The sequence below is a fragment of the Corythoichthys intestinalis genome, chromosome 9 (genome assembly GCF_030265065.1).
Source record: "Corythoichthys intestinalis isolate RoL2023-P3 chromosome 9, ASM3026506v1, whole genome shotgun sequence".
Lineage (NCBI taxonomy): Eukaryota > Metazoa > Chordata > Actinopteri > Syngnathiformes > Syngnathidae > Corythoichthys > Corythoichthys intestinalis.
In genome coordinates this window covers 38,956,835-38,978,764 of record NC_080403.1, presented here as the reverse complement: position 1 = coordinate 38,978,764, position 21,930 = coordinate 38,956,835, and the positions used below count along the sequence as shown (strand labels likewise).

The 21,930-nt window shown below is 38.4% G+C and overlaps 1 protein-coding gene across 2 annotated transcripts; it reads left to right on the top strand.

The window, feature by feature from the left end:
• The first annotated feature begins 275 nt into the window (after window positions 1-275).
• Window positions 276-18,323, top strand: fam219aa (family with sequence similarity 219 member Aa). 2 transcript variants are annotated; one of them, XM_057846965.1, is made up of 6 exons: window positions 276-515; window positions 9,254-9,350; window positions 11,300-11,393; window positions 12,389-12,469; window positions 15,521-15,596; window positions 15,977-18,323. In XM_057846965.1, the coding sequence occupies exons 1-6, from the start codon at window positions 456-458 to the stop codon at window positions 16,133-16,135; spliced, it is 567 nt and encodes a 188-aa protein (XP_057702948.1). In that variant the 5' UTR covers window positions 276-455; the 3' UTR covers window positions 16,136-18,323. The 2 variants fall into 2 exon arrangements, with proteins under 2 accessions (XP_057702948.1, XP_057702949.1); XM_057846966.1 differs by having other exon boundaries at window positions 279-515; window positions 15,521-15,575.
• The last annotated feature ends 3,607 nt before the right edge of the window (window positions 18,324-21,930 follow it).

Here is a 21,930-nt window from a genome sequence, read left to right as displayed (position 1 = left end):
AAATTTTCTTCCCCCAGAAAATTGAGATTTAAGCTTTCAAATGATGTATCACACATGCATATAGGACAATTTTTAAATCTGACCAAATTTGGGGTCTCAGAGCGGAACTTCAAGTCACCTGAGTGTTTTCCGCCACACATAATTAACCTTTTGTAAGGTGGGAAAAAAAGCCCAGAATTCATTTGTGCCAATTAAATATGTAAACATAAGAGACACGCTTTTGCTTCACTGAACACTTGAGAATGATGCTCCCCCTGATAGGATGAGATCCTCATGAATATTTAATAAACCCGGAAGTTAGGCGGTGCTGCTGTTTTGCTGTCGAGTCACCTCTGATGGGATGGAGGAAAAAGAACTGCTATAATGCTGGAACGGAACATCTCTAATCGGGACACTTAGACATAAACCGTAATTTTTCGTCACTACCAAACCGTTTCGACAACGCTTAGTCAAAAATGATGGAAGAAATCGACAGATTCCAAGTGCCTCCAGTCAACGGAGAGACGCAACCTTTGGTAAGCAAGCACACGTATTTATGCTAATCGGCCCATTGACTACGATTGGAAACGCTGTTATCTAGCTGCTGTCTTTTGCCTTATATTGCAGCTAGCCTGCCTCTTGATCGTGAGCATTCGCGTTTATCTTTGGTCCTACTCGGGATGGGAGAAACGATAACGTCAGATTGATAAACGAATAAGAGCATCTCTGCCAAGTCTCGCCCCTCCTGGGTGAGAACGAGCTAGTAAACAACGCATTATCCTAGCTCCTGGTTAAAAGTGGAATAAATCACGCCCTTTAAAAACAACGCTAGTAAACCAGTGTGGACATTTAACGCAACTTGTGCTCCACTTTCACATTTTGTGACGTGTTATTTGGGTGCAACCTCACATAATGAAAATGACCTCTGTTCTCTGTTCTACTGGCTGGCTGCTACGCTGTGAACGCTTCCATTAAAAAAATAAAAATGTTACATGCCAAATTAGAATTGGCATCAGGAAGTCACAAGACTCTGAGCAGTTATTCTGTAGGACAGCATTTCCCAACATTTACTGAGCCAAAGCTATTTCGCAAGAGATAAATCTCCTCAAAATGGTGGATACACTGGTCAGTACCACTGCCTTCTCTCATCTAGTGGAATTGTTCTGCCTGCCATATTAATGAAAAATGATATTTATTCAGAGGAAATTTAATTCAGGACCAATTAATGAAGCAAAACTTCCCATGTCACACCCGATGACATCTCTTGACGCACTGGTCTGGAGTCACTGGTGTAGAGCTCTGCATTTAATAGTCATTTCCTGTACAACCCTCGGTCAAATCTTGATGATGACTAGGCCTGCACAATAGGAGTGTGAACCTCTTGGTACCTCACGATACAATACGATTTGCAATACAAAGCTCAAGATAACGATGATCTGACGATATGGCGATTAGAGATGGGAATCTTTTGGCACCTAACGATTCGATTACAATTCAGAGGCTCAGATTCGATTATAAATCGATTATTGATGTTAAACCCCCCCCCCCCCCCCCCGCGCTTTCAATGTTTTGTACATTCATTTCAAAATTGTTCAAAAATCCTCTCAGGCTAAACCAAACTAATATTTCAGTATCATGTTAACAGTTTAAAACAGTAAATAAAATACTCAAGTCCCATTCTGTATCAGCAGCTTTAAACTACATTCAATTAATTTAATGATGTGAATCAACCGTTAAAGTTGTTAAAATTCTCCCGTTATTCCATAATTTCCCTTCTGTCTACTTTCGACATGTCAAAGTTTTAAAACTGTTTCATCATTTAAAGATGGATTCAAGTTAAGATGTTGCCGATTTAGGAGTATTTTAGATAAAAAAACTAATTAGGCTCGCTACAACAGAGCCTTCTAGAGAAGTCTACTGCTTTAAGATGGCGGCTGTTAACAACCTGGCAACTACTAAACGACAAGTCTGTCATTGCATCTAGTTCTTTTTACATGTTCTACCGGCGCCGTCGTCTGTAGTTCTACATATATTTGATATCTACTATAGCCATATGTGGCCGTATGTTTGTAGCAACTAGCAACTGGGCGTTGTTTGAAGCAGCTGTCCGCCGCAGTCAGGTATTATTATTTTTTTTATCTAGCGGCATGAGTCGAACAAGATATTTACTCCCGGTCCGTTCCTCATTGCGTCCCAAAGACTGCGCTGACTGTGTTTTAGGTCCGCTTTACCTGGTATAATTCAATAATCGGAATTTGGATTTTTGTGAATCCTTCTCGAATCTTCCATGGCCGAATCGCGAATAATCTCAAAATCAGAAATTTCGCACGCCTCTAATGGCGATACAACGATTATCGATACGTTGGTCAGGAAATCATTCTAGGATATTCTACAAACAACTAATAAAAAGAAAAACAAGCTTCTGCTGTGAATTGGAGTGAGTTTATCACTAGTAGACGTCCAATCCAGTTGAACTGGGAGGGTGGTAGCGAATGAACATTCGTTCATCCGCTGCCATCCCTCCTACTTCAAACGGATTGAACATCTATGGCTGTCAGTGGCAGCCAATGCCAGGTAATGGGGTAATTTTGGGCCATTTAAGGTCATTTACCTGTTTATTTTCAGTTACTTCCTGTTGATTTTGGGGTATTTTATGGATTACTTCCTGTTTATTTTGAGTTACAGAACAGGAAGTGACCTGGGAATCGCCCAAATGAATAGGCAGTGACTCAAACTCAACAGGAAATGACCTGTAAATGCCGTAAAATGAACAGCAAGTGACCTGTAAATGCCCTAAAAATCACAGAGTGACTGTGAATGCTCTGGTTTCGAATGAACGAACGTTCCTAGTCTAAATTGATTGGGCGTCAAGCACCATCAATGCAGCCTTAGTCTTAACTGAGACGCTATTATGGTGGAAAATTTTGGTAGCAACTTGTTTGTTCCGTTTTATTTTTTTAGACATTGACAGCTTTTTAAAACGATATCTCGATACTTGGCAGGAGCGTATTGATAACCTTTTGGGATACAAAGTATCACGATATATCACCATTTCGATATTTTGTCACACCCCTACTGCACAATATATTGATATATCGTTTGACTATCGCCATCGCAATGTGCGCATGCATAATAGTCTCATCGGTGGATGTGCAATTGTTTTATTTTTTTTTTTTTGTGTGTGTATGAAGAGACATGGTCTTTTATATACAGAAATGTTAACCATTATATACCCTTTAGCCTGGTATTAACGTTATTATATGAATTAGGGCTGCAGCTATCAATTATTTTAGTAGTCGATTAATCTATCAACGAATTAGTTTGAATAATCGAGGAATCTGATTAGGAACATTTAAAGCGTGAATACAAAATAGAATTCCCGAGTGTTTCTTCAAACTTTTCAGAACTGCACTTTCATTTAAAAATAAATTAAAATACCTGAGCTTGACCTCAAACGGTAAAAAAAAACATATATTTAAAAAAAAATAATAGAAAAATGAGGATCGGAGTATAACAAAAGAACAATTGGCTAACTTGCATCCTTGCATCACAAAAGTCTGCTAGCTTAAATGCTATAAAATGCTAATATGTTTTTACAATGCTCTTAACAAATCGTTCAAACAAGTATTCCCACCAAAAAACTGCTAAATATACAGTACATCTAAACTGAATTACGAATGCTTATCAAAACATATTAGCTCAACTTACAACTTAAAGTTGGTCTTAACAGGGAGCAGCTGGATTCAGCCACAGTAAATGAGTTATGCCATGCTCACTGTTGCCACTAGAGGGCAGTGTGTTCGCCCAAATCAATAAAACTACATGCAAACACTTTAAAATTAACCATTACAATGCCACTCTGATTAAACGAATACTCTAAGCAGCAAAATTTGATTCAAAGCTTTTTTTTTTCCCTAATGGAATTACTCGAATTAATCCATTAATTGTTGCAGCATTAATATGAATACAATGTGGTCATGGTGAGTCAACCAAAGTCTTTCCAAACAGATCTATTCAAGTCATATAATGAAAATTCTTCTAATTTTAATATCGCAATTTACTGTATATGTATCGCAAACCCCCAAAAAGTCGCAATGTCAGTTTTTTCCAATATCCTTCAGACCTGTGATGCAAATGTGTATTTATTTATTTTTTTAATACGCAGTAAACCCCTGACTGTTCGTGGTTTGTTATGTGCTCATTGTGGAGGTTTTATTGAAACCTCACATTTGATATTAGCTGAACAACTCATCCATTTATTGTTTTTAGGGAGCTTTATTTAGGCTACGTTCCAATTATATTTTTATGTCAATTTAATTTAATTATTTTTCTGTTGTTTGTATTGCACAAACATGTGATTTTCATGATGAAGGGAAGGCTTGACGTCATGCGCCTGCAAATTTTTACATGTTTGACATGTCACGTGCCGCAGTGTTTACAGTTTGTAAAGATGGACCCTTAGGGAGGTCTCAGCCGTCACGCCTCTGTTGCAATTTTTGACGATTATATGCTATCGCAGCCAACATTATTTAAGCCTGAGAGCTTCACGTGCAGTATCAAGAAGCAAAATATATTTTTGACACCTGTATCTGCCATTGCTTGCTTGTTTGTTTTCTCAAACAGTGGTGACGTATTTTACTTGTTGATTACGTATAGTTCGGATCTGTGTGGATGAGCTTTAATAGTGCTAAGGCCTGGGATACATATCGGAATTATAGTGTTCCATATATGCAAAGGCCCAGGACAGATTTGAAAGTAGTGCTGCAACGATTAATCTATTAACTCGAGTATTCAATTATAAAAAAATATTCGAATTAAATTTTGTTGCTTCGAGTATTCGTTTAATTAGTGGTGTTGTAATCGTTTATTTTGAAAGTGTTTGCATTTAGTTTTATTGATGAGGGTTTATATACTGCCCTCTGGTCTGCCTCTTTTCACATGGCTGAATCCAAGTGCTCCCTGTTAAGACCAACGTAAGCTAAGTTTTTGTTTGAGCTAATGTTTTTAATGCATTCTTAATTTAGTTTATAGGTATATTTAGCTGGTTTTTTTTTGTGGGAATATGTGTCTGAACTATTTGTTAACATTGTAACAGCATTGTAAAGAAAAAAAAACTTTAGCATTTTATAGCATTTAAGCTAGCGGACTTTTTCTATGTAAGTTAGCCAATTATTCTTTTGTTGTACATATATACTCATTAAAAAAAAAACTTTTTTCTACCGTTTGTGGCTCAGCTCAGGTATTTTAAATTTTCATGTTCCTCATCCGATTACTCGATTATTCGAACTAACTAGTCCATCGATTAATCGACTACTAAAATATTCGATAGCTGCAGCCCTATTTGAAAGCATCGGAATTGGACTGTTTACTGCATGAAAATGTCAGAATCTGGGTTTTTAAAAAAAAAAAAAAATCGGAATTGGCCTGTGGTGTGAGCGTAGCCTGAGACAAAAATATTCCTGTGCGGCATTCTTAGGCATCCATAGATAGTAATAATAATAATTTAATAATAAAAAAAGAGAAAATCTCTCGGGGATGTGTCGATTCCTACTTTTTTTCTCTTCGCAGCACGGCATTCATAAAGATTGTAGCAATCTCATACAAAAGCATTAGCTGCATACATTTCAAACTTCAGTGTTTTTGTCGTCTTATTAGTGCGGTCACTCACTTTACATTTCTACATTCTTTGTGTTCGTGGCCCATATGGCAAGGTCTTTGTAATGCTAACCACTTCATTGCCATTCCGAATTAATTAACATGACACCTGCCCCCTCGCCCCTTCCCCCACACACTGGGTATGTCCTTAGTGTACATCGCTGTTACTGCAATACATAAAGTATGTGATTGAGATTTTGAGTCTTAAAAAGTGGACCGCGTCTTTTAGCAAGCACTTTGGGACGAACCACTTCACTGGAGTTCAGATCCCATTCTGACAGATTCTGGTGTAGATTGTCATGGTTAATGTAGAACAGTTGCTATTTTCATTCATGGACACCTGATTAGTCAGGCCTCACTGCTATTGGCCTTTGGGAAGCCATGAAGGCACGATGTGTAATCCGGCTTCTAGCTCTGTAGACGACATGCTGCGTCAGCAGCCTCGTGGCGCTGGCATCATCAGAGAAGGCAATAAAGGAGGCTCAGGATAATGAAACGGATACATTGGGAAATTGTGTCAATTCTGCGTCAAAGTGGGTGTGACAATAACAGCCTGTATGGTAAAATACAATATTAAAAAACAAATGGCAGTAGGCCATAGTATATTTTCATCCCATCTAAATAAAGAAATGGCTGGTACAGAATGTCATATCTTAAATATAGTTTTATAGGGCAATGCACATAATCTTTCATAGCAGTATTGTTTTTTTCAGTTTTTCAAAACCGTATTCTGCAGACATTTGATGCAAGTACAAATAGGTGTAGCAATCCAAAGAAACTTGAAGTTATTAATTAATCACTTGTAAAAATAGTCATTTATTGTTCATGTGGAAATTATTTCATGCAGACAGGGTTAAAATATGAAGCTAATTATTTCATGCAGACAGGGTTGAAATATGAAGCTAACATGACACAACTGTCATAATTACATTACATGGATTATATATGGTTTTGTTTGATGAGCCTGCCTTTAAATGTTAGAGGGTTGGACAATGATGTAAACTTTATTTACTATTCCAGGTTTCTCAGTTGGATTTTTTTATGTTATGATGACAATGTACAATGACTACAATGTCCATGACTTTTGTGCTGTTCTAATTAATTTAATTCTCACAGTAAGAACATACTAGTGACGGGAAAAGTCGTTCACCTGAGAAAACGAATCAATTCCGGTTCGTTCAGTAAAAAGATTCGTTCAAACAAATCGTTCAACGAATCGTTCGCCCTCCTCATCCCCCCCACCCACAACCGCCCAAATGAATCGTTCGGTCAGTGAACGGGAAGTGACGTAGCCAAACGAATCACCAAAAGACCGCTAAGCATATATAACTAAACAGGAAGGCTTGGTCCCTCCCCGTCTTGCACAGTACACAGGCTTTTCATTGGCCGCTCTTTTCGTAGATTCAGAAGTGAGTGACAGACTGTGTTTTTCTTTCTTTTTTTTTCACTGCCTCGTCTCTGCAGCCCAGCCGCTGCAGCAATGAGAATTTCCGCGTCTATCATATTTCTATGGGATCAAAGCCATGGCTTGTGCTTGCTTCACTTTGATATAGGAAACGGTTAAACATTTCCCCTTTTTTTAAGCACAAACTTTTTTAATCACGCTAAATTACGTGTACGCTCCCTTCCGTATTCGTAGTTTAAATGCGTGTTTACATGAGCGGGCTGCTCGTGAAAGCCATTTGATATACCACCAAATCATTTCGGCTGAAGAACAAATAAATGTGGAATTTAAATAAACTGTCTTCGGCTATTTTTTCCGGTTGAGTGAGATTTATTGCACACAAATAAGAAAATATAAAAAATATTAATAAATAATCAATTTATTATGTATATTAATAAATATTAAATCAGCGTTATAAATAAAATGTATTATTATTATTATTATTTGGCTTCTCTGACACGAAAATAAATAAATAAAACAACACTCGAAAAAATATTACCCAAAAATCGTGTTGAAATGTCATTTTTGCACTGGTATTAATATATAAATAATCCCATCAACTCCACGCAGTCATCCCCTCCCGATCTCAGATCGCCAAATGCTGACGAAAAGAGAATCGTTTGCTCTTTACAATGTAACCATTCCACTCTCATTGGTATGTTAAGAAAATGGAGACATACATGTATATATACATCCTACGTCCCCGCGTTTAATTTTTGGACGCTTTAGTCGCGCAGGATGGACTGATGGACTCCACGTTAATTAATTTGCGCCCCAACCCGACAAGCTGTGACACGGAAAAAAAAAAAAACTCGGAAAAATATGGCATGAAACTACCGTTTCATAGCAAATCAATATTATGGTGATCATACTAAATAATCATTTTCCATGGGCACAGATTAGATAAATTTCGCTGCCATGAAGTCCAGCTAGTCTCTTGACAGCTTTCTCGCCCGCCCCCGCGACGTATCCATAGCTCAGCCTTATCGCCTTGTAGCTACTGGTGAAAGTTTTGACGTACTGTAAAGTGGATACAATGTCGTCATATGTAGTCTCGAGTCTGTTGATAAAAGCACAGTAAACTTTGCTCACTGTATTTATGTGGTGATTTTTGTGCATTTGGGTAGCATATGATAGGCTCAACATGAAAGAATATGTGATAAAGCCCTTTCCTTTCAGTCCTTAGCTTGTTCACTGCCGCAGCGCTGCTGCGTGACTGCCGGTGTAGGTGCACTATAAATTAGCGTAGCCGTCTAGCAGAACGAATCATCTAAGCATTCTCGGTAGGACGGAGAGTCAGTGAACGGGAAGTGACATAACTCAGTCTTGCCCCCTGCCTGCACGCTGGCTGCTTATTGGCCACACGTGGAAGTGAGTGACAGACGCCCTGATTCTGTTTCCACTCCCTCCCCTGCCCGCGATGAGGCTGGCGTCTGATTGGTCGTGTGCTATGTCAGTAGACGATGCCGCTTGCTCAACGCCCTCCCACGCAGATAACAAGGCAAGCCCCAACTTCATAGAACGAATCAGTGCAGAAGATGATTAGTTCGGTCTCGTTCACCCAAACAATTCGTTCAAAAAGAACGAATCGTTCACGACCGATACAACACTAGAACATACCGGTAGTTTTATTCCAGAGCAGATTGAATTTGCAACTTTTCATTCTTTGAAGCATTCATCAATCACCATTGTAAATGTTAGGCATTTGCTTGCCAACTGCCTGGCAGTCTCCACCCATGTGCCCTGTGGCGTCGCTCCTGTTTGCAAGTGTAGGGCCTTAGAATGAATATAATGTGTAACACTATTAGCAGGGCAGGCCTAGCTTGACCCCGCTCCCCTCTCTCAATCTGTTGACGCCCAAGCTTGAACAGGAGCCCCCTCTGTTCTCCCACGGCCTTCTTTCTATGCCATCAGCGCTCGCGCGGAATGAACTAGAGCCAGGAGCGTATATGCAGAACACTCGAACCTATTGACGCTGCACACCACGTGGCTATAGTTTTCCGCAGGCAATTAGTGCTGGCGTGTTAGACATGAATCACATCTAAAGGGAGTTGTTTTTGCAGGCTTTTTGTCTTTCTGGCAAAGTTTGTTCATTTAAGAGAGCATCAGAATAAATTAAAATGTGGGTGCTAGTACAATTGACCAAAATGCCTTACTTTGCCATCATTTTTCTAGGATCCAGCAGCCTCCTCCAACTCAGAAGCTGACCCCGATACCAAAGGAGAGACTGTGGCTATAAACTACAAGCCCTCCCCACTGCAAGTCCAAATAGGTATCGTCACCTACACCAGGGGTGTTTATTACTAGGGCTTTCAAAATTATCGCGTTAACGGGAGGTAATTAATTTTTTAAAGTAATAACTTTAAAATATTTGACGCAATTAATGCACATGTCCCGCTCAAACAGATTAAAATGACAGTACAGTGTAATGTCTGCTTGTTACTTGTTTTTTGGTGTGTGGCGCCCTCTGCTGGTGCTTGGGTCCAACTGATTTTATGGGTTAGTACCATGAGTGAGCATAGTGTAATTATTGACATCAAAAATGGCGAGCGACTAGTTTATTTTTTTGACTGAAAATTTTACAAATTTTAATAAAACGAAAACATTAAGAGGGGTTTTAAGATAATTTCTTTAACTTGTACTAACATTTATCTTTTAAGAACTACAACTCTTTCTATCCATGGATCGCTTTAAGAGAATGTTAATAATGTTAATGCCATCTTTTTGATTTATTGTTATAATTAACAAATACAGTACTTATGTGACGTATGTTGAATGTATATATCCGTCTTGTGTCTTATCTTTCCATTCCAACAATAATTTACAGAAAAAATATGGAATATTTTACAGATGGTTTGAATTGTGATTAATTACGATTAATTAATTTTTTAGCTGTAATTAACTCGATTAAAAATTTAATCATTTGACAGCCCTACTTATTACGTAAATCATGATTTACCACTCGATCGCATCACTAGTGTGGTTAGATGGCGACATTAAAATTTTTTTTAAAAAGTATTTTTTTGGGGGCCATTTTTTGGGGCCAAAAAAAGTGGCTTGGTTACCGTAATTTTCGCACTATAAGGCGCACCTGACTATCTATGCCGCCACCCACCAAATTTGACACGAAAACAACATTTCTCCAGAGATAAGCCACACTGGACTATAAACTGGAGCTGTCCTCACTTTATTTTGGCGTAAATATCCCATAAGATATCAACCGGTAACACTTTATTTGACAGCAGCATCATAAGACTATCATAAGACCAACTGAACCACCATGAAGCTTTAAACCAATTGGCTGCAAAGCTTCATTGCTTCAAGAAGCTTCATTTGGCCATAACTGTTCCCTTGGGGGAGACAGTCAACCTCTGCTGCCACCTACTGTCAACACTGTTGTCATCCAACATGCCTCCTGGCATGCATCAAACCGCTACAGATCTAAATAACAAAATCAAAATTCATGTCCTGTGCTAATTATTTCTTCAGTTACTGTTCTAGCTGTTTCATTAGTAGCTAGTTATGGAATTTGGTACTTTTATTTGACAATGGCACCATCAGACTGTCATAAGACCGTCATAATTAGTACATGACACTGCCATTAGCATTAATGTATGCTTATGACAGACGTCATTTTGTGTCATCCGGCAAATGATCTCCCTTTTGAATGGATGTAAAAGATCCGAGCTGGACGTAAATGGAGTTCGTGACATAATTTGCAAGATGACACTTAATGACATCTGTCGTAACCATTCCTTAATGCCCATGATAATGTCATGTCATACTTACAGTATAACGGTTTTATGTCAGTCTTATGACGCCGCTGTCAAAGTGTTACCTATTAGCACAAATAAATCAACAAATAAGCCAAAGGATTCAAAATGAGGGGAAAAAAGTAGCAGCTTATAGTAGCCATCTAGCCACCCCCCTTAAAATGAATAAATAAATAAATGAATAAATATATTACACAAGGTCGTTTTCTTGAAAAGTAGATATTGGAGCAAAAAATCGTGAGCACCCCTTACCTATAAAGTACAACTCATCATTTGAAATCATTATGGTGTAAAGGTTTGACCAGTAAGCAGGTTAACGAGTTAAAAAAGGTCTGAAACCTGTGAAAAGAAAAACATCTTTGTGCTGGATAATATGAACCCATTCATCACAATCAGTCGTGTTGCAATATAATGTTTACTGATGACCTCACATCCTGTGGTTGCCCAGAGAAACAGCGGGATCTTGCCAGGAAGGGATCTGTGAAGAATGGCACTGTGGGTAGTCCTGTCAATCAACAACCTAAGAAGAATGCTAGGACAAGGTAACAAGTTCCTTTCTGTAGCGGTGTTGAGGTCTCCATTGAATACAGAATAGAGCACCTACATATGAATTAAATTCACAAGCACATAATAGATTTGCATCTAGCCTGGGAAGGGATGTCTTCCGACTTTGTAATGCTACATAGAGATTGTATTAACAAAGATGTGGGTTTGTATTCTGTGTGCGTAAATGCCAAGCGCAGACATAATGCTGGTGTAACCCACAGTATCGACAACTGGCTCTGTGTAATCCCACTCCTTGCTGGATTAGTAGAAATATATGAAAGGCTACCGAGTGGCTTGATGCCACATGCTCTGAGGCTGACTGATAATCTGAGACTCCTGCAGTTTTGGGGTTAGAGATTTAGCCCCGTTTTTTTCTTCTTTTGGGAATTTATTGAATGTCCAGATACAGGAAATGTACATTGTTTCGCACCTTTTGTGACCATCTGTTTGTGAATACAATATACAGTCATGTGTTTGCATTCAGACTATCCTTGCTATGAAATCTTAAGTGGCCTACCTCTTATGTATGGCATGCATATTGTATTCATAACGGCAAAGTGTTTATTTAAACAAAGTGTTTGTTCATGGCATTTTTCTCGACGTGAGCAGCTCGCTTTTATTTTTGTCAAAGCCTCAAGTAGCATGGAATACAAAACTATAATATGTACACCCAATATGGGATTATTCAGATACAATCAAATGAAAAATTATGTTAGTTAATTCAAATGTTGTTTTTCTTGTTTAACTGGTTAGATGAATTCAGTGCAGGGGAGCTTTGAATACTTTATATTTTACAATCTTTAACATTAAAGTGGGAAAACCATGTAAAAAAATATGATTTTGAGAAATATTTTTTCATGGCACTGTATATTTATACCCACAGCTTGGATTAGACAGTAAATGCCACTGACACAGAAGAACTACACATAAGAAACAAGATTTTAAAAGGCTTCTAATTAGGAAACATACTGTCCTCTTTGGTTGTGTGCAGGTTGGTTGTGCCAAACAAAGGCTATTCCTCTTTAGACCAGAGCCCAGATGAGAAGCCCCTTGTAGCACTGGACACCGACAGGTATGCACAAATTCTTAACCTTCTAAAATACACTTCAAAATACAAAACCCGTCGGTAAGAAAATGCCTGACTTAAGTGAGGAAATGATGGATTTGTTGTGTTGTTGGTCTCACCGTGTTACATTAATCCATGAATCCACTTGAGAGAGTTTGAACAGTAGGGATCCAAAAATGGGGCAAAGCCTCTCCAAGGGTGTGGGATTTGAGGATGGTGGGGTGATGATTTGGAGAGAGAAAAGCAGCTCAGTGAGAGATAGACGACTTTCTGGAGTGGGTTGTGTTGGACAAAGATGTGTCCCCCACTGTATGACCTCTCCCTATGCTCAAGCCTGACAGAAGATTGTATAAAAGTCTGTCAGAAAGGATAGTGTCAAAAAGGTGTTCTGTATTAAACTGGAAGGCTTACTTTACGTATACGCAAGGGAAGGAGTATGTGTAAACGGGCATACTGGATCGACAGAGTGGTAGGAGGTCAACTTCGAAAGAGAATACAAATGCAAAAAAATTATGGTGATGTGTAATCGTTGTAATGTGACTGTTGCATATCTTCAATTTTGCAACATGAAGACATCCAGAAGATTGAAGACAAGGTAAAATAAATGTAGCACAAATAATGGAGATTAATTTTAATGTACCTTCTAACACAGCTTTGATAAAATGTTTAGCTGTGTTAAGCATAAGTTATGATTCTGTGTTGCGGTGACGGCATAGCGACGATGTAGACCCTATTGCGTCAATGAGCATTCGATAGTTCTGCAGCAAGGGAGCATGTTGTTCTGTAATTCACCGCCAAGCCACTAGAGGGCTGTTGCGTTGTATTTGTGCGGTTTTGGGGGACTTGTCGAATTCCTTGAGTTTTCTTCCGGTTAGACAACAAAGGCAACGGAAATGGAACGCTTGAATGTGGATCTTCAGTTCATCAACATTGAACAACAAATAATGATCATACAAGTTTTCAGGCGCAGGCGACGCAGAGGAAGGTTGCAGAGGTGGTCTGTCAGACTGTTGATGCCGGACTGAGACTGGCAGTCACATTACGAATTCTAGCATCGGGTGGAAGCCAGCAAGCTGCGTTGTCCAGCGTTTTGTCCGATTTCTTTGCCGTGTCCTAAAACCAGCCTGTGGGAAGCCATAGCAGATTTCTGGCGGCTATGGAACTTCCCAAACTGCGTTGGAAGCCTTTATGATAAGCATGTTATTATAAAAGCACTGAGGCACTCTCAATCAGTGATGATGTATCAAGTGTGTGAACTGTCTGTTGTTGAAAATTAAACATCTAAACAACTCTTTTGACACCAAACCTGTGCTTTATTCCTCATATACTTGAAGTGTAAAATGAAAATAAGTCACAGACCCACAGCAAACATATGTACACAATAAATAATAAAGTGCACCAACCTAAAATATGACATAAGGTGATAAAAATCTGGCACTTTTTGGCCGCCTGGCTTCGTGTGGCCATTCGCTTCCGAACACACACATACTTGTCTCGTAGGTTCTTCCATTTTTTTATGCATTCGTTGACCTCCAGCCCCGTATTTTCAGCAATCTCCTTCCACAAATCTCTTGCCATTTGGCAATCTTAATATTGTCTGGACGAGAAGTTGTATAGGTTGTCGTACTTGCGGACCTCTTTGATGATACTCTCGTCTGCTTGGTCCATTTTTGCTTGTAGCACGGTCCGTTTTTTAGCGTAGTGCAATAATGTTTGAAAATGGCGGTGATCTGGCTCTGAACAGGAAACGACAGTATGAGTGGACCAATCACAGTCCATTTGCGTCACGTCACCACGCGTTGACGTGACGCCTAGTCAGGATATTGTGGAGGTGCACGTCAGGCTATGGCAGAGGGTCGGAAATCGGGTCTGCCTTGACGGCGTATGTCTGCCGCAGAAGCATAACTCTAACTAACCCTAACCCTGTAGACTACTGCCAAATCTGTTGCTAAAAATCAAAATAGTGACAAATATAGTATTTTCGTGACATTGCTTTATACATACAATAGTTTATGTGTAAATTCATGTGTGACAAAGCTGTAAATAAATTTTAAAAAAATGATTCTGTGTTTGGTGGTTCACTTTTGTTTCGGTAATTTCAAAGGGCACTGAACTTTTCCAAAACTTTTTGTGGTTTCATAAATTTTTCATTTTCACCTATTCTGGTTTCAGTTAATAAAAGCATAGCTGTTAACTTTCGGTAAAATTCTAGCTGTTAAAGTTATAACATCACAGCCGTTTTTCATCGGGAAAAAAAATGCTGTAAACTCAGAATTGAATTCATAAACATTTGTTTTATTTTGACTGCTGTTTGAATTTTCTTTCTTGCACAATTTGAATTGACAAATAATTTTGCTAGTTAACAAAGTAAAAATCTTTAAAATTATTTTTTCCTATTAAAAACATTTGATCTGAATACATGATCATTCAGTGTTATACGCGTGCTGTTTTGGTCAACATACACTGTATTAGGGCTGCAACTAATGATTATTTTCATAATCGAATAATTAAACGATTAATCGGATAAATGCCATTTCTTTCAATTATAGTACCTTCGCAATTTACCTTGAAAGTAGTTTCGGCATGTTGTACATAGCAATGAAGACAAAATGGATGACTAGTCCTTCAAAAATATTTTATTACATCTTCCTGACTTAACTGTCTACAGCAGTATTAGTAATCGATTAATTGTTGCAACCTTATTAAGAAGCTAGCTCAGACAGTAAGATGTCTGAAAATTGGCAAAAATGTGAATTGTTGTTTTCCAAAGTAAAAGCAGATTTTTGTCCATGTCCTACTTTGACTTAGCAAAACATAATGTTATTATTTACAGCTGAGAAGTTATATATATATGTCATAATTTCAAGAAGTTTAAGGTGAACAAGATCCAAATATTAATCGGTTCTCAAAATAGTTGTTAATTTGCTAATCGATACACCGTATGCAATACAGTATTTACTATGCCAATACTTGATAGAATCATGAAACATATGAATTTCACAGTGGATAAGACTAAAAAACAGTATTTTCTAAGTTCTGTCTGTCTATGGTTCGCAGTGATGATGACTTCGACATGTCCAGGTACTCGTCATCAGGATACTCCTCAGCCGAGGTGAGATGTCTGAGGGACCAGGTATCTATACAAACATTATATTTAAGTTCACGTAGTGTCACACTGTTAGCCGTATCATTTGGTGAACAAGCATCACCACCTAGTCATCAAAATCCCATCATCTCTTTAGTCCTTGACCAGAATGACACTGACCTTAGTTATTCCCCAATCGGCTGTGGGTGGGGCTGGGGTGGTGGGATACATTGTGTTTGTCTACTGCTTTTCATTTCTAGTCATCAATTCCTCTTAACACACTTACTGTCTAAACTTCCCATTGTATTGTACATTTCTATGGAAATACACCAAAATTGTCTTTAAATCTTTGATAAATGTGTACGTTCCCCTATTTTAAAAAAAAAAATCTAAGGTCATGATTCAAGTCCTACTATTTTTTGCTACAGCAAATCAACCAGGACCTCAACATCCAGCTCCTAAAGGATGGCTACCGACTGGATGAGATTCCAGATGATGAAGACCTGGATCTGATCCCCCCCAAAGCGGTTAACCCCACCTGCATGTGCTGCCAAGCTGCTCCCTCCACGGCGTGTCACATCCAGTAGCACTGCCCTCCTCTTTAAAAAAGAAAAAAAAATACAGAGGCCACAAAGAGAATGGATTGAATAGTTTGCACACCTTTAGAGAAGACAAAGGGGTCTGTATTTGTCAGAGAGTCAGTGACAGAGGTAGGTAACACTAATGAATCATGTGCACGTTCCTCCTATGGTTGGATGTGTGCACCCTCTGCATTGTATGGTCAACTAGAACTGCAATGATGGCACAGACATCAGCTTGAAGGAAAACATCTTTGCTTCACCGGTACAGTAATTTTTTTATTTTTATTTTTTTGCTTACATGATCAATTAAGGAATGATTAGAAACAACATTGGACATAAGATCAGACTAAGCTTCTCTTCTGGAGATAAGGAATCCACTGATTTATTCCTTCTATTATTGGTCAAAGACTGGAATTTGTGCAGATCATCACCATTCTGCTTTGTCTTCATGTGTGTCCAACATAAAAATTGATGTGTATGTGTGAGTATATACTGAGAGAAGTAGCCCTCAACCATCTTGCTTCTCACTATAATATACTGTACAGTTACTCTTAATTTTCTAATGTAATTTTGGTTTTATCATTGCAGGAAAAAAGTTAAAACTTAGTTTATTATGTTGCCTGCTGAAACTGTCAAATGGCCAACTAGAGCAGATGATGGCTCACTCTCATTGACCTCTTAATGTTGCTGTCAGACACCATTCACTGTCTTTTTTGTTTAGTTTTGCTTTCTTTTTGAGAAGCTTCTAAGAAATGTATTCAGAGCAGATTGTTAGCGAATGTCTACCCATGAAGAAATACGAAGGGAACATCTTGTAATGAGAATTTAGCTGGAAATGGTACAAAATGGTATAATATAATCTCATAAATATTAGCAATATTGCATGCATGTGTGAGCTATGTGTGCATGCGACAGACCCCACAAAACTGAGGTTATTTTGAATAATAATTTGAAAAGATTACTTTTTGTACCAAATCCTACTTATTTCTCATGAGAACCTGCCGTTTTTGGAAAATGTTATATGTGCAATTTGTTGTACCTGCTGTGAATTTTGACATATAATTTAAAAATGTGAGTGCAGTGGAAGCATTTTTATTTATTCTTTATTTCAGCTTTCCTGTTTCAGTGTAAAATACATTAAGTTCATCAGTTACAGTTAAGTTAAATTTTGTTGTTGTTTTGTACATATCCAACCTGAATAGTATATATTTTTGGACAATATCCATAAAACCTGCCACAGCTTTGTATTGTCACTGCCAATGGCCTTTTCTCTCATGGTCTTTTTGTGTTTACTACACTTGAGACATTTCCTGGTTGCTAGCACTAGTTTGTGAATTTCTTCTGATAAAAGTGACTGTGAAAGACCATGGCTAAATTTCCCCCCAAACTGTAATTTTGTTCCACTTACTGCGTGCAAACTCGGCTAATATAAGATAAATGTAACATCACAAGCTAAGCCATGCTAAATGACTTAAATACAACTTAAGTGTATCAGTGCACTTAATACAGATGGAAATTGCATAACATTCTGAATATTTTGATGACTTTTTCAATTTTGAGTTAGCACAGTACATGCGGGACACCTTGTTTTATTGTTTCATAAAATTTGGGGGCTCATGTTTACATTTTTTGTAATTACTTTGGGACATGTAGTATAGCTATGTCATTTGTGTTATTTTTGCATTTCCAGTACAGTACAGTATACTGCATATTAGGTAATGTTTCTCTTAAAAGGGACAGATTGTATTTAGTGCAATGAGTGAATAGAATCAAATCCTTTAGTGATCATACTCCCATTAAGGAATGAGTCTTCCCAATTTAAGTAAAACCACACAATTAAGCTGCCATTTGAAATGTTGGCATGAAGTAAAAAGTCTTGTTTCATTGCTACAAGTTTGTCTACAGAAAACATTCAGACTGAATATACTAAATGTGTGTCAGTTCTCTTAGAAGTAACGCCATTTTCGACTTGTCATATTTGCCATATTTTGTCTGTAATACATTAACAATATTTATTTGCAGTTGTACCTTTTAAATTATTTTCCAGCTATGTGTAATATATCTTTTCATTCAATGAATGTTTTATTTGTCAGACACTTACGACGACTGTAAAATGGTTCCATTTAGAATTACCAGTGTTCAAGTTCTGTGTATAGTGCAAAAAGTCCCAAAAATAAATAATGGCTATCTGAAACATGTTTTGTTTGTCGTTAATGACGCAGTTGTTTGCTTGGCTCCCCGGCTTTGGCATTTATTCGCACCCGACCTCAGGAACACAGATTCCTTCCCCCTTTTTCAATCAAAACTCACCAGTTTAGACTAGCCTATCCACAATAATCAATAAGTTCTGGTCTTTTTAACTGCCCTTATATCTCTTTTAGTATTTTAAATTTCCTTAAACGTTCTATACTTTCATTTTCTCACTTTTAATATGTTTAAATGTTTTAAATGATTGTACGGCGACCTTGAGTGCCAGAAAGGCGCCTTAAAATAAAATGTATTATTATTATTATTAATGACACAGTAAAAAATAAAAATTAAGCTCCACACTAAGGCAGTTTTGTCCACTCCATTATAAGGAGCTGTTCCTCCAAAGTGTTAAAAACATTTCTATTAATCTGTGTAAATAATGGATCTGGGTGAAGGCTGAACTTTAAATAAGCCCCATGAATTTAATCTGGATGATAATGAACCCTAAAAATGTCACAGAACTCATTTACTTATTCACTGTCATTGCAAGAGTAAGGTAGACATTCAGGTGCGAAACAAGTGTGATTCAACAAGCGATGATGCTATGAATACTTTACCATCATAAGCCAGTTACCTTTTGGTACATTATTCAGCGCTATACCTCCCAGCTACCATAATTATACGATTGATAAACCAGTAACAGGCATAGAGGTATTCTGTAGCACCAAGGGTGTAGTTTTGCATAGGGACATAACACTACCAAGGTTTCAGGATGCTCAAATTGTCCCCACCAACCTTAGACTAGAACTACCAAGGGTGGATCAGTTGATACTAATCCCTTTTGTATCCAGGTAAAGGTAATCTGACCCTAATCAGCATATTTTTTGTGAGCATTGAGGTCCTCATTAGTCATTCCCATTCACACTCGCAAAACAACAGGGTTGGATTGCTCCAATTAGCTTCTTGAGTGTTTGCAGGGTGGGGTTGCCTTGGCTTTGTCGGACAGTGGACCGCTCAGGCAGGCAATCGGGCGGACAAACTCTTTACATATTCCAAAAGCTGCAGTTTGCCTACAGTGCAAGGGACGGTGTCATAAAAAAACAAAACATTTTTATGTGGTGACATATGACACTTTGCCCTTTTCCCGGGGCTAGGCGTTGGAGGTTGTTGCCGAAGGAAATTTTTCCCTGCACCTTCTTTGCACCCACATGAGAGTGAGCCAATTCCTTTACAGGACCCACCAAGAAGTCCAACCGTCTCTCTTGCCTTCCGGTGCATGCCTGATACACCACATATGCGTTCAGTGCTGACATGTCAATCATATTGTAGAACACGGCGACTGGCCATCTCCGTGTTCCTCCGTGTTTGACAAAGCCAAGGGAGCCCTGGATTTGCAAATATTCAAGATAATAATTGCAGTTATCCAGAGTGAAACCCCCCGCTTCGCACCTAGGCTGCGACCCTACAAGAGTCTGTTGGGGGGTTGTCTGCTGGATTGCTTGTTTGAGTGGTCTAATGTTTGACAAAGCCAACTACTCAGTTTGGTATCGGGGTCATTTGACGCCTTTCTGGTCTTTCTTTATAGCCCAAAAAACCCCGGGACTTCCAGTTTAAGCAACCTTATTTGCATTATATAATGACTTCAGTTATATAGGTCATTTAGATTGTCTTCCCATATGTTGTAAGGATAGAATTGATCCTAACATTATTAAGTGAATTATTTTCATTATGTTCAGACTTAAATTTACACCTTTTCACTTGCTGAATGTACTATTCCATTTTAAGTTTTCCTCAAACGCACGTTTGATTGGCTGGTGACTTGAACACATACACACACTCACAGCCTTGACAGAAATACAACATGCCTGCCTCCTACATCCCCTTTGAAGAAGAGGGATATTAGAAGTTTTTTTTATGGCAAGCAGCATCAGCAGCATCAGCCTCTGTAAGTAATATAAATACACTTAAATGTTTTGGAGGTGGAGAACACACCACCAATTTTGGTACTGAAAGTCCGACCTGCATCAGAGTTAGCATAACATTAAACTGCGTAAATTTGCTAACCTACAAAATTTGAGTTGGAAGCTGCTTAGAGAGACGTGTCGTCCTGTATGTGTTTACTACTGTTAACGTTAATTAAATTGTGAGAAATGTAGTGAAGCGAGGTTTACCCCTTTTCTCCGAATTTTCATTTTTATTTTATTTATGTGGTCTTAAATTAGCCCGAAGGAGCTTTCATTCTTTGTTGAGTTTGGCTGTGTTTGTGGATAAAAGCAGTCGTCTTTGACCTTTTTTCAGTTATATTTAATTTCTTCATTTCGAGAGAACAATGTTGAGTGGTCTTAAGACAAATTTTTATTTTTGCATTCCTAGATAAGAGATTATTAACAAGTTTGTATTTATTTTGTATGTTAATATAATTTGTAACTTTCAAATATTGCAATTTAAACTTGCTCATAAAGTCCAGGCATTTATTCTGGAAGTTTTCAAAAATATTTCTTTAGTTGTTTTTGAAAACAAAGGTTTGATTCGAACGAAAAAGCAATTCTTCTGCTTCTGCTAGTTTTTTTTTTTTTTTTTTGCTTTATGATTTGATTCAATTTTATGTAAAAAAGAGCAATCATATCCTGCATTTTATTTTTTCTCAGCCTTTGTCCTTTAGTTTGCCTACAGTAATTTAATTCTCTTATTTTGAAATTTTCTTGGAATTTGATCAGATCGTTAGATAAGATGTGGTGGTGGGACTAATATTATACAATATATAAATACTGTATATACAAAAATACACATCCCATAGAATGTTTAATTTCTCAAAAATGAGGTGTTAGAGAATTTTGATTGCTTTTCAATGAACTTATTTTCTCATTATCTCATGGTTTAAAGCAACCCTAGGTAAATTCAACCTTTAGAAAATATTTTCATAACATTTTTGATAATATGTCGACTGACAGCCCTTTGTCACCAATTCTGTTCATAATTTTTATGAACAGAATTTCTAGGCGCAGCCGAAGCGCTGAGGGTGTCCGGTTTGGTGGCCTCAGCATTTCATCTCTGCTTTTTGCAGATGATGTGGTGCTGTTGGCTTCATCAAGCCGTGACCTCCAACTCTCATTGGGGCGGTTCGCAGCCGAGTGTGAAGCGGTTGGGATGAAGATCAGCACCTCCAAATCCGAGACCATGGTCCTCAGCCGGAAACGGGTGGCATGCCCTCTCCGGGTCGGGGAGGAGATCCTGCCCCAAGTGGAGGAGTTTAAGTATCTTGGGGTCTTGTTCACGAGTGAGGGTAGGAGGGAGCGGGAGATTGACAGGCGGATCGGTGCAGCGTCTGCAGTGATGCGGACTCTGCACCGGTCCGTTGTGGTGAAGAAGGAGCTGAGCCAAAAGGCGAAGCTCTCGATTTATCGGTCGATCTACGTTCCTACTCTCACCTATGGTCACGAGCTGTGGGTCATGACCGAAAGAGCAAGATCCCGGATACAAGCGGCCAAAATTAGTTTCCTCCGCAGGGTGTCCGGGCTCCCTTAGAGATAGGGTGAGAAGCTCGGTCATCCGGGAGGGGCTTGGTGTCGAGCCGCTACTCCTCCGCATTGAGAGGAGCCAGTTGAGGTGGC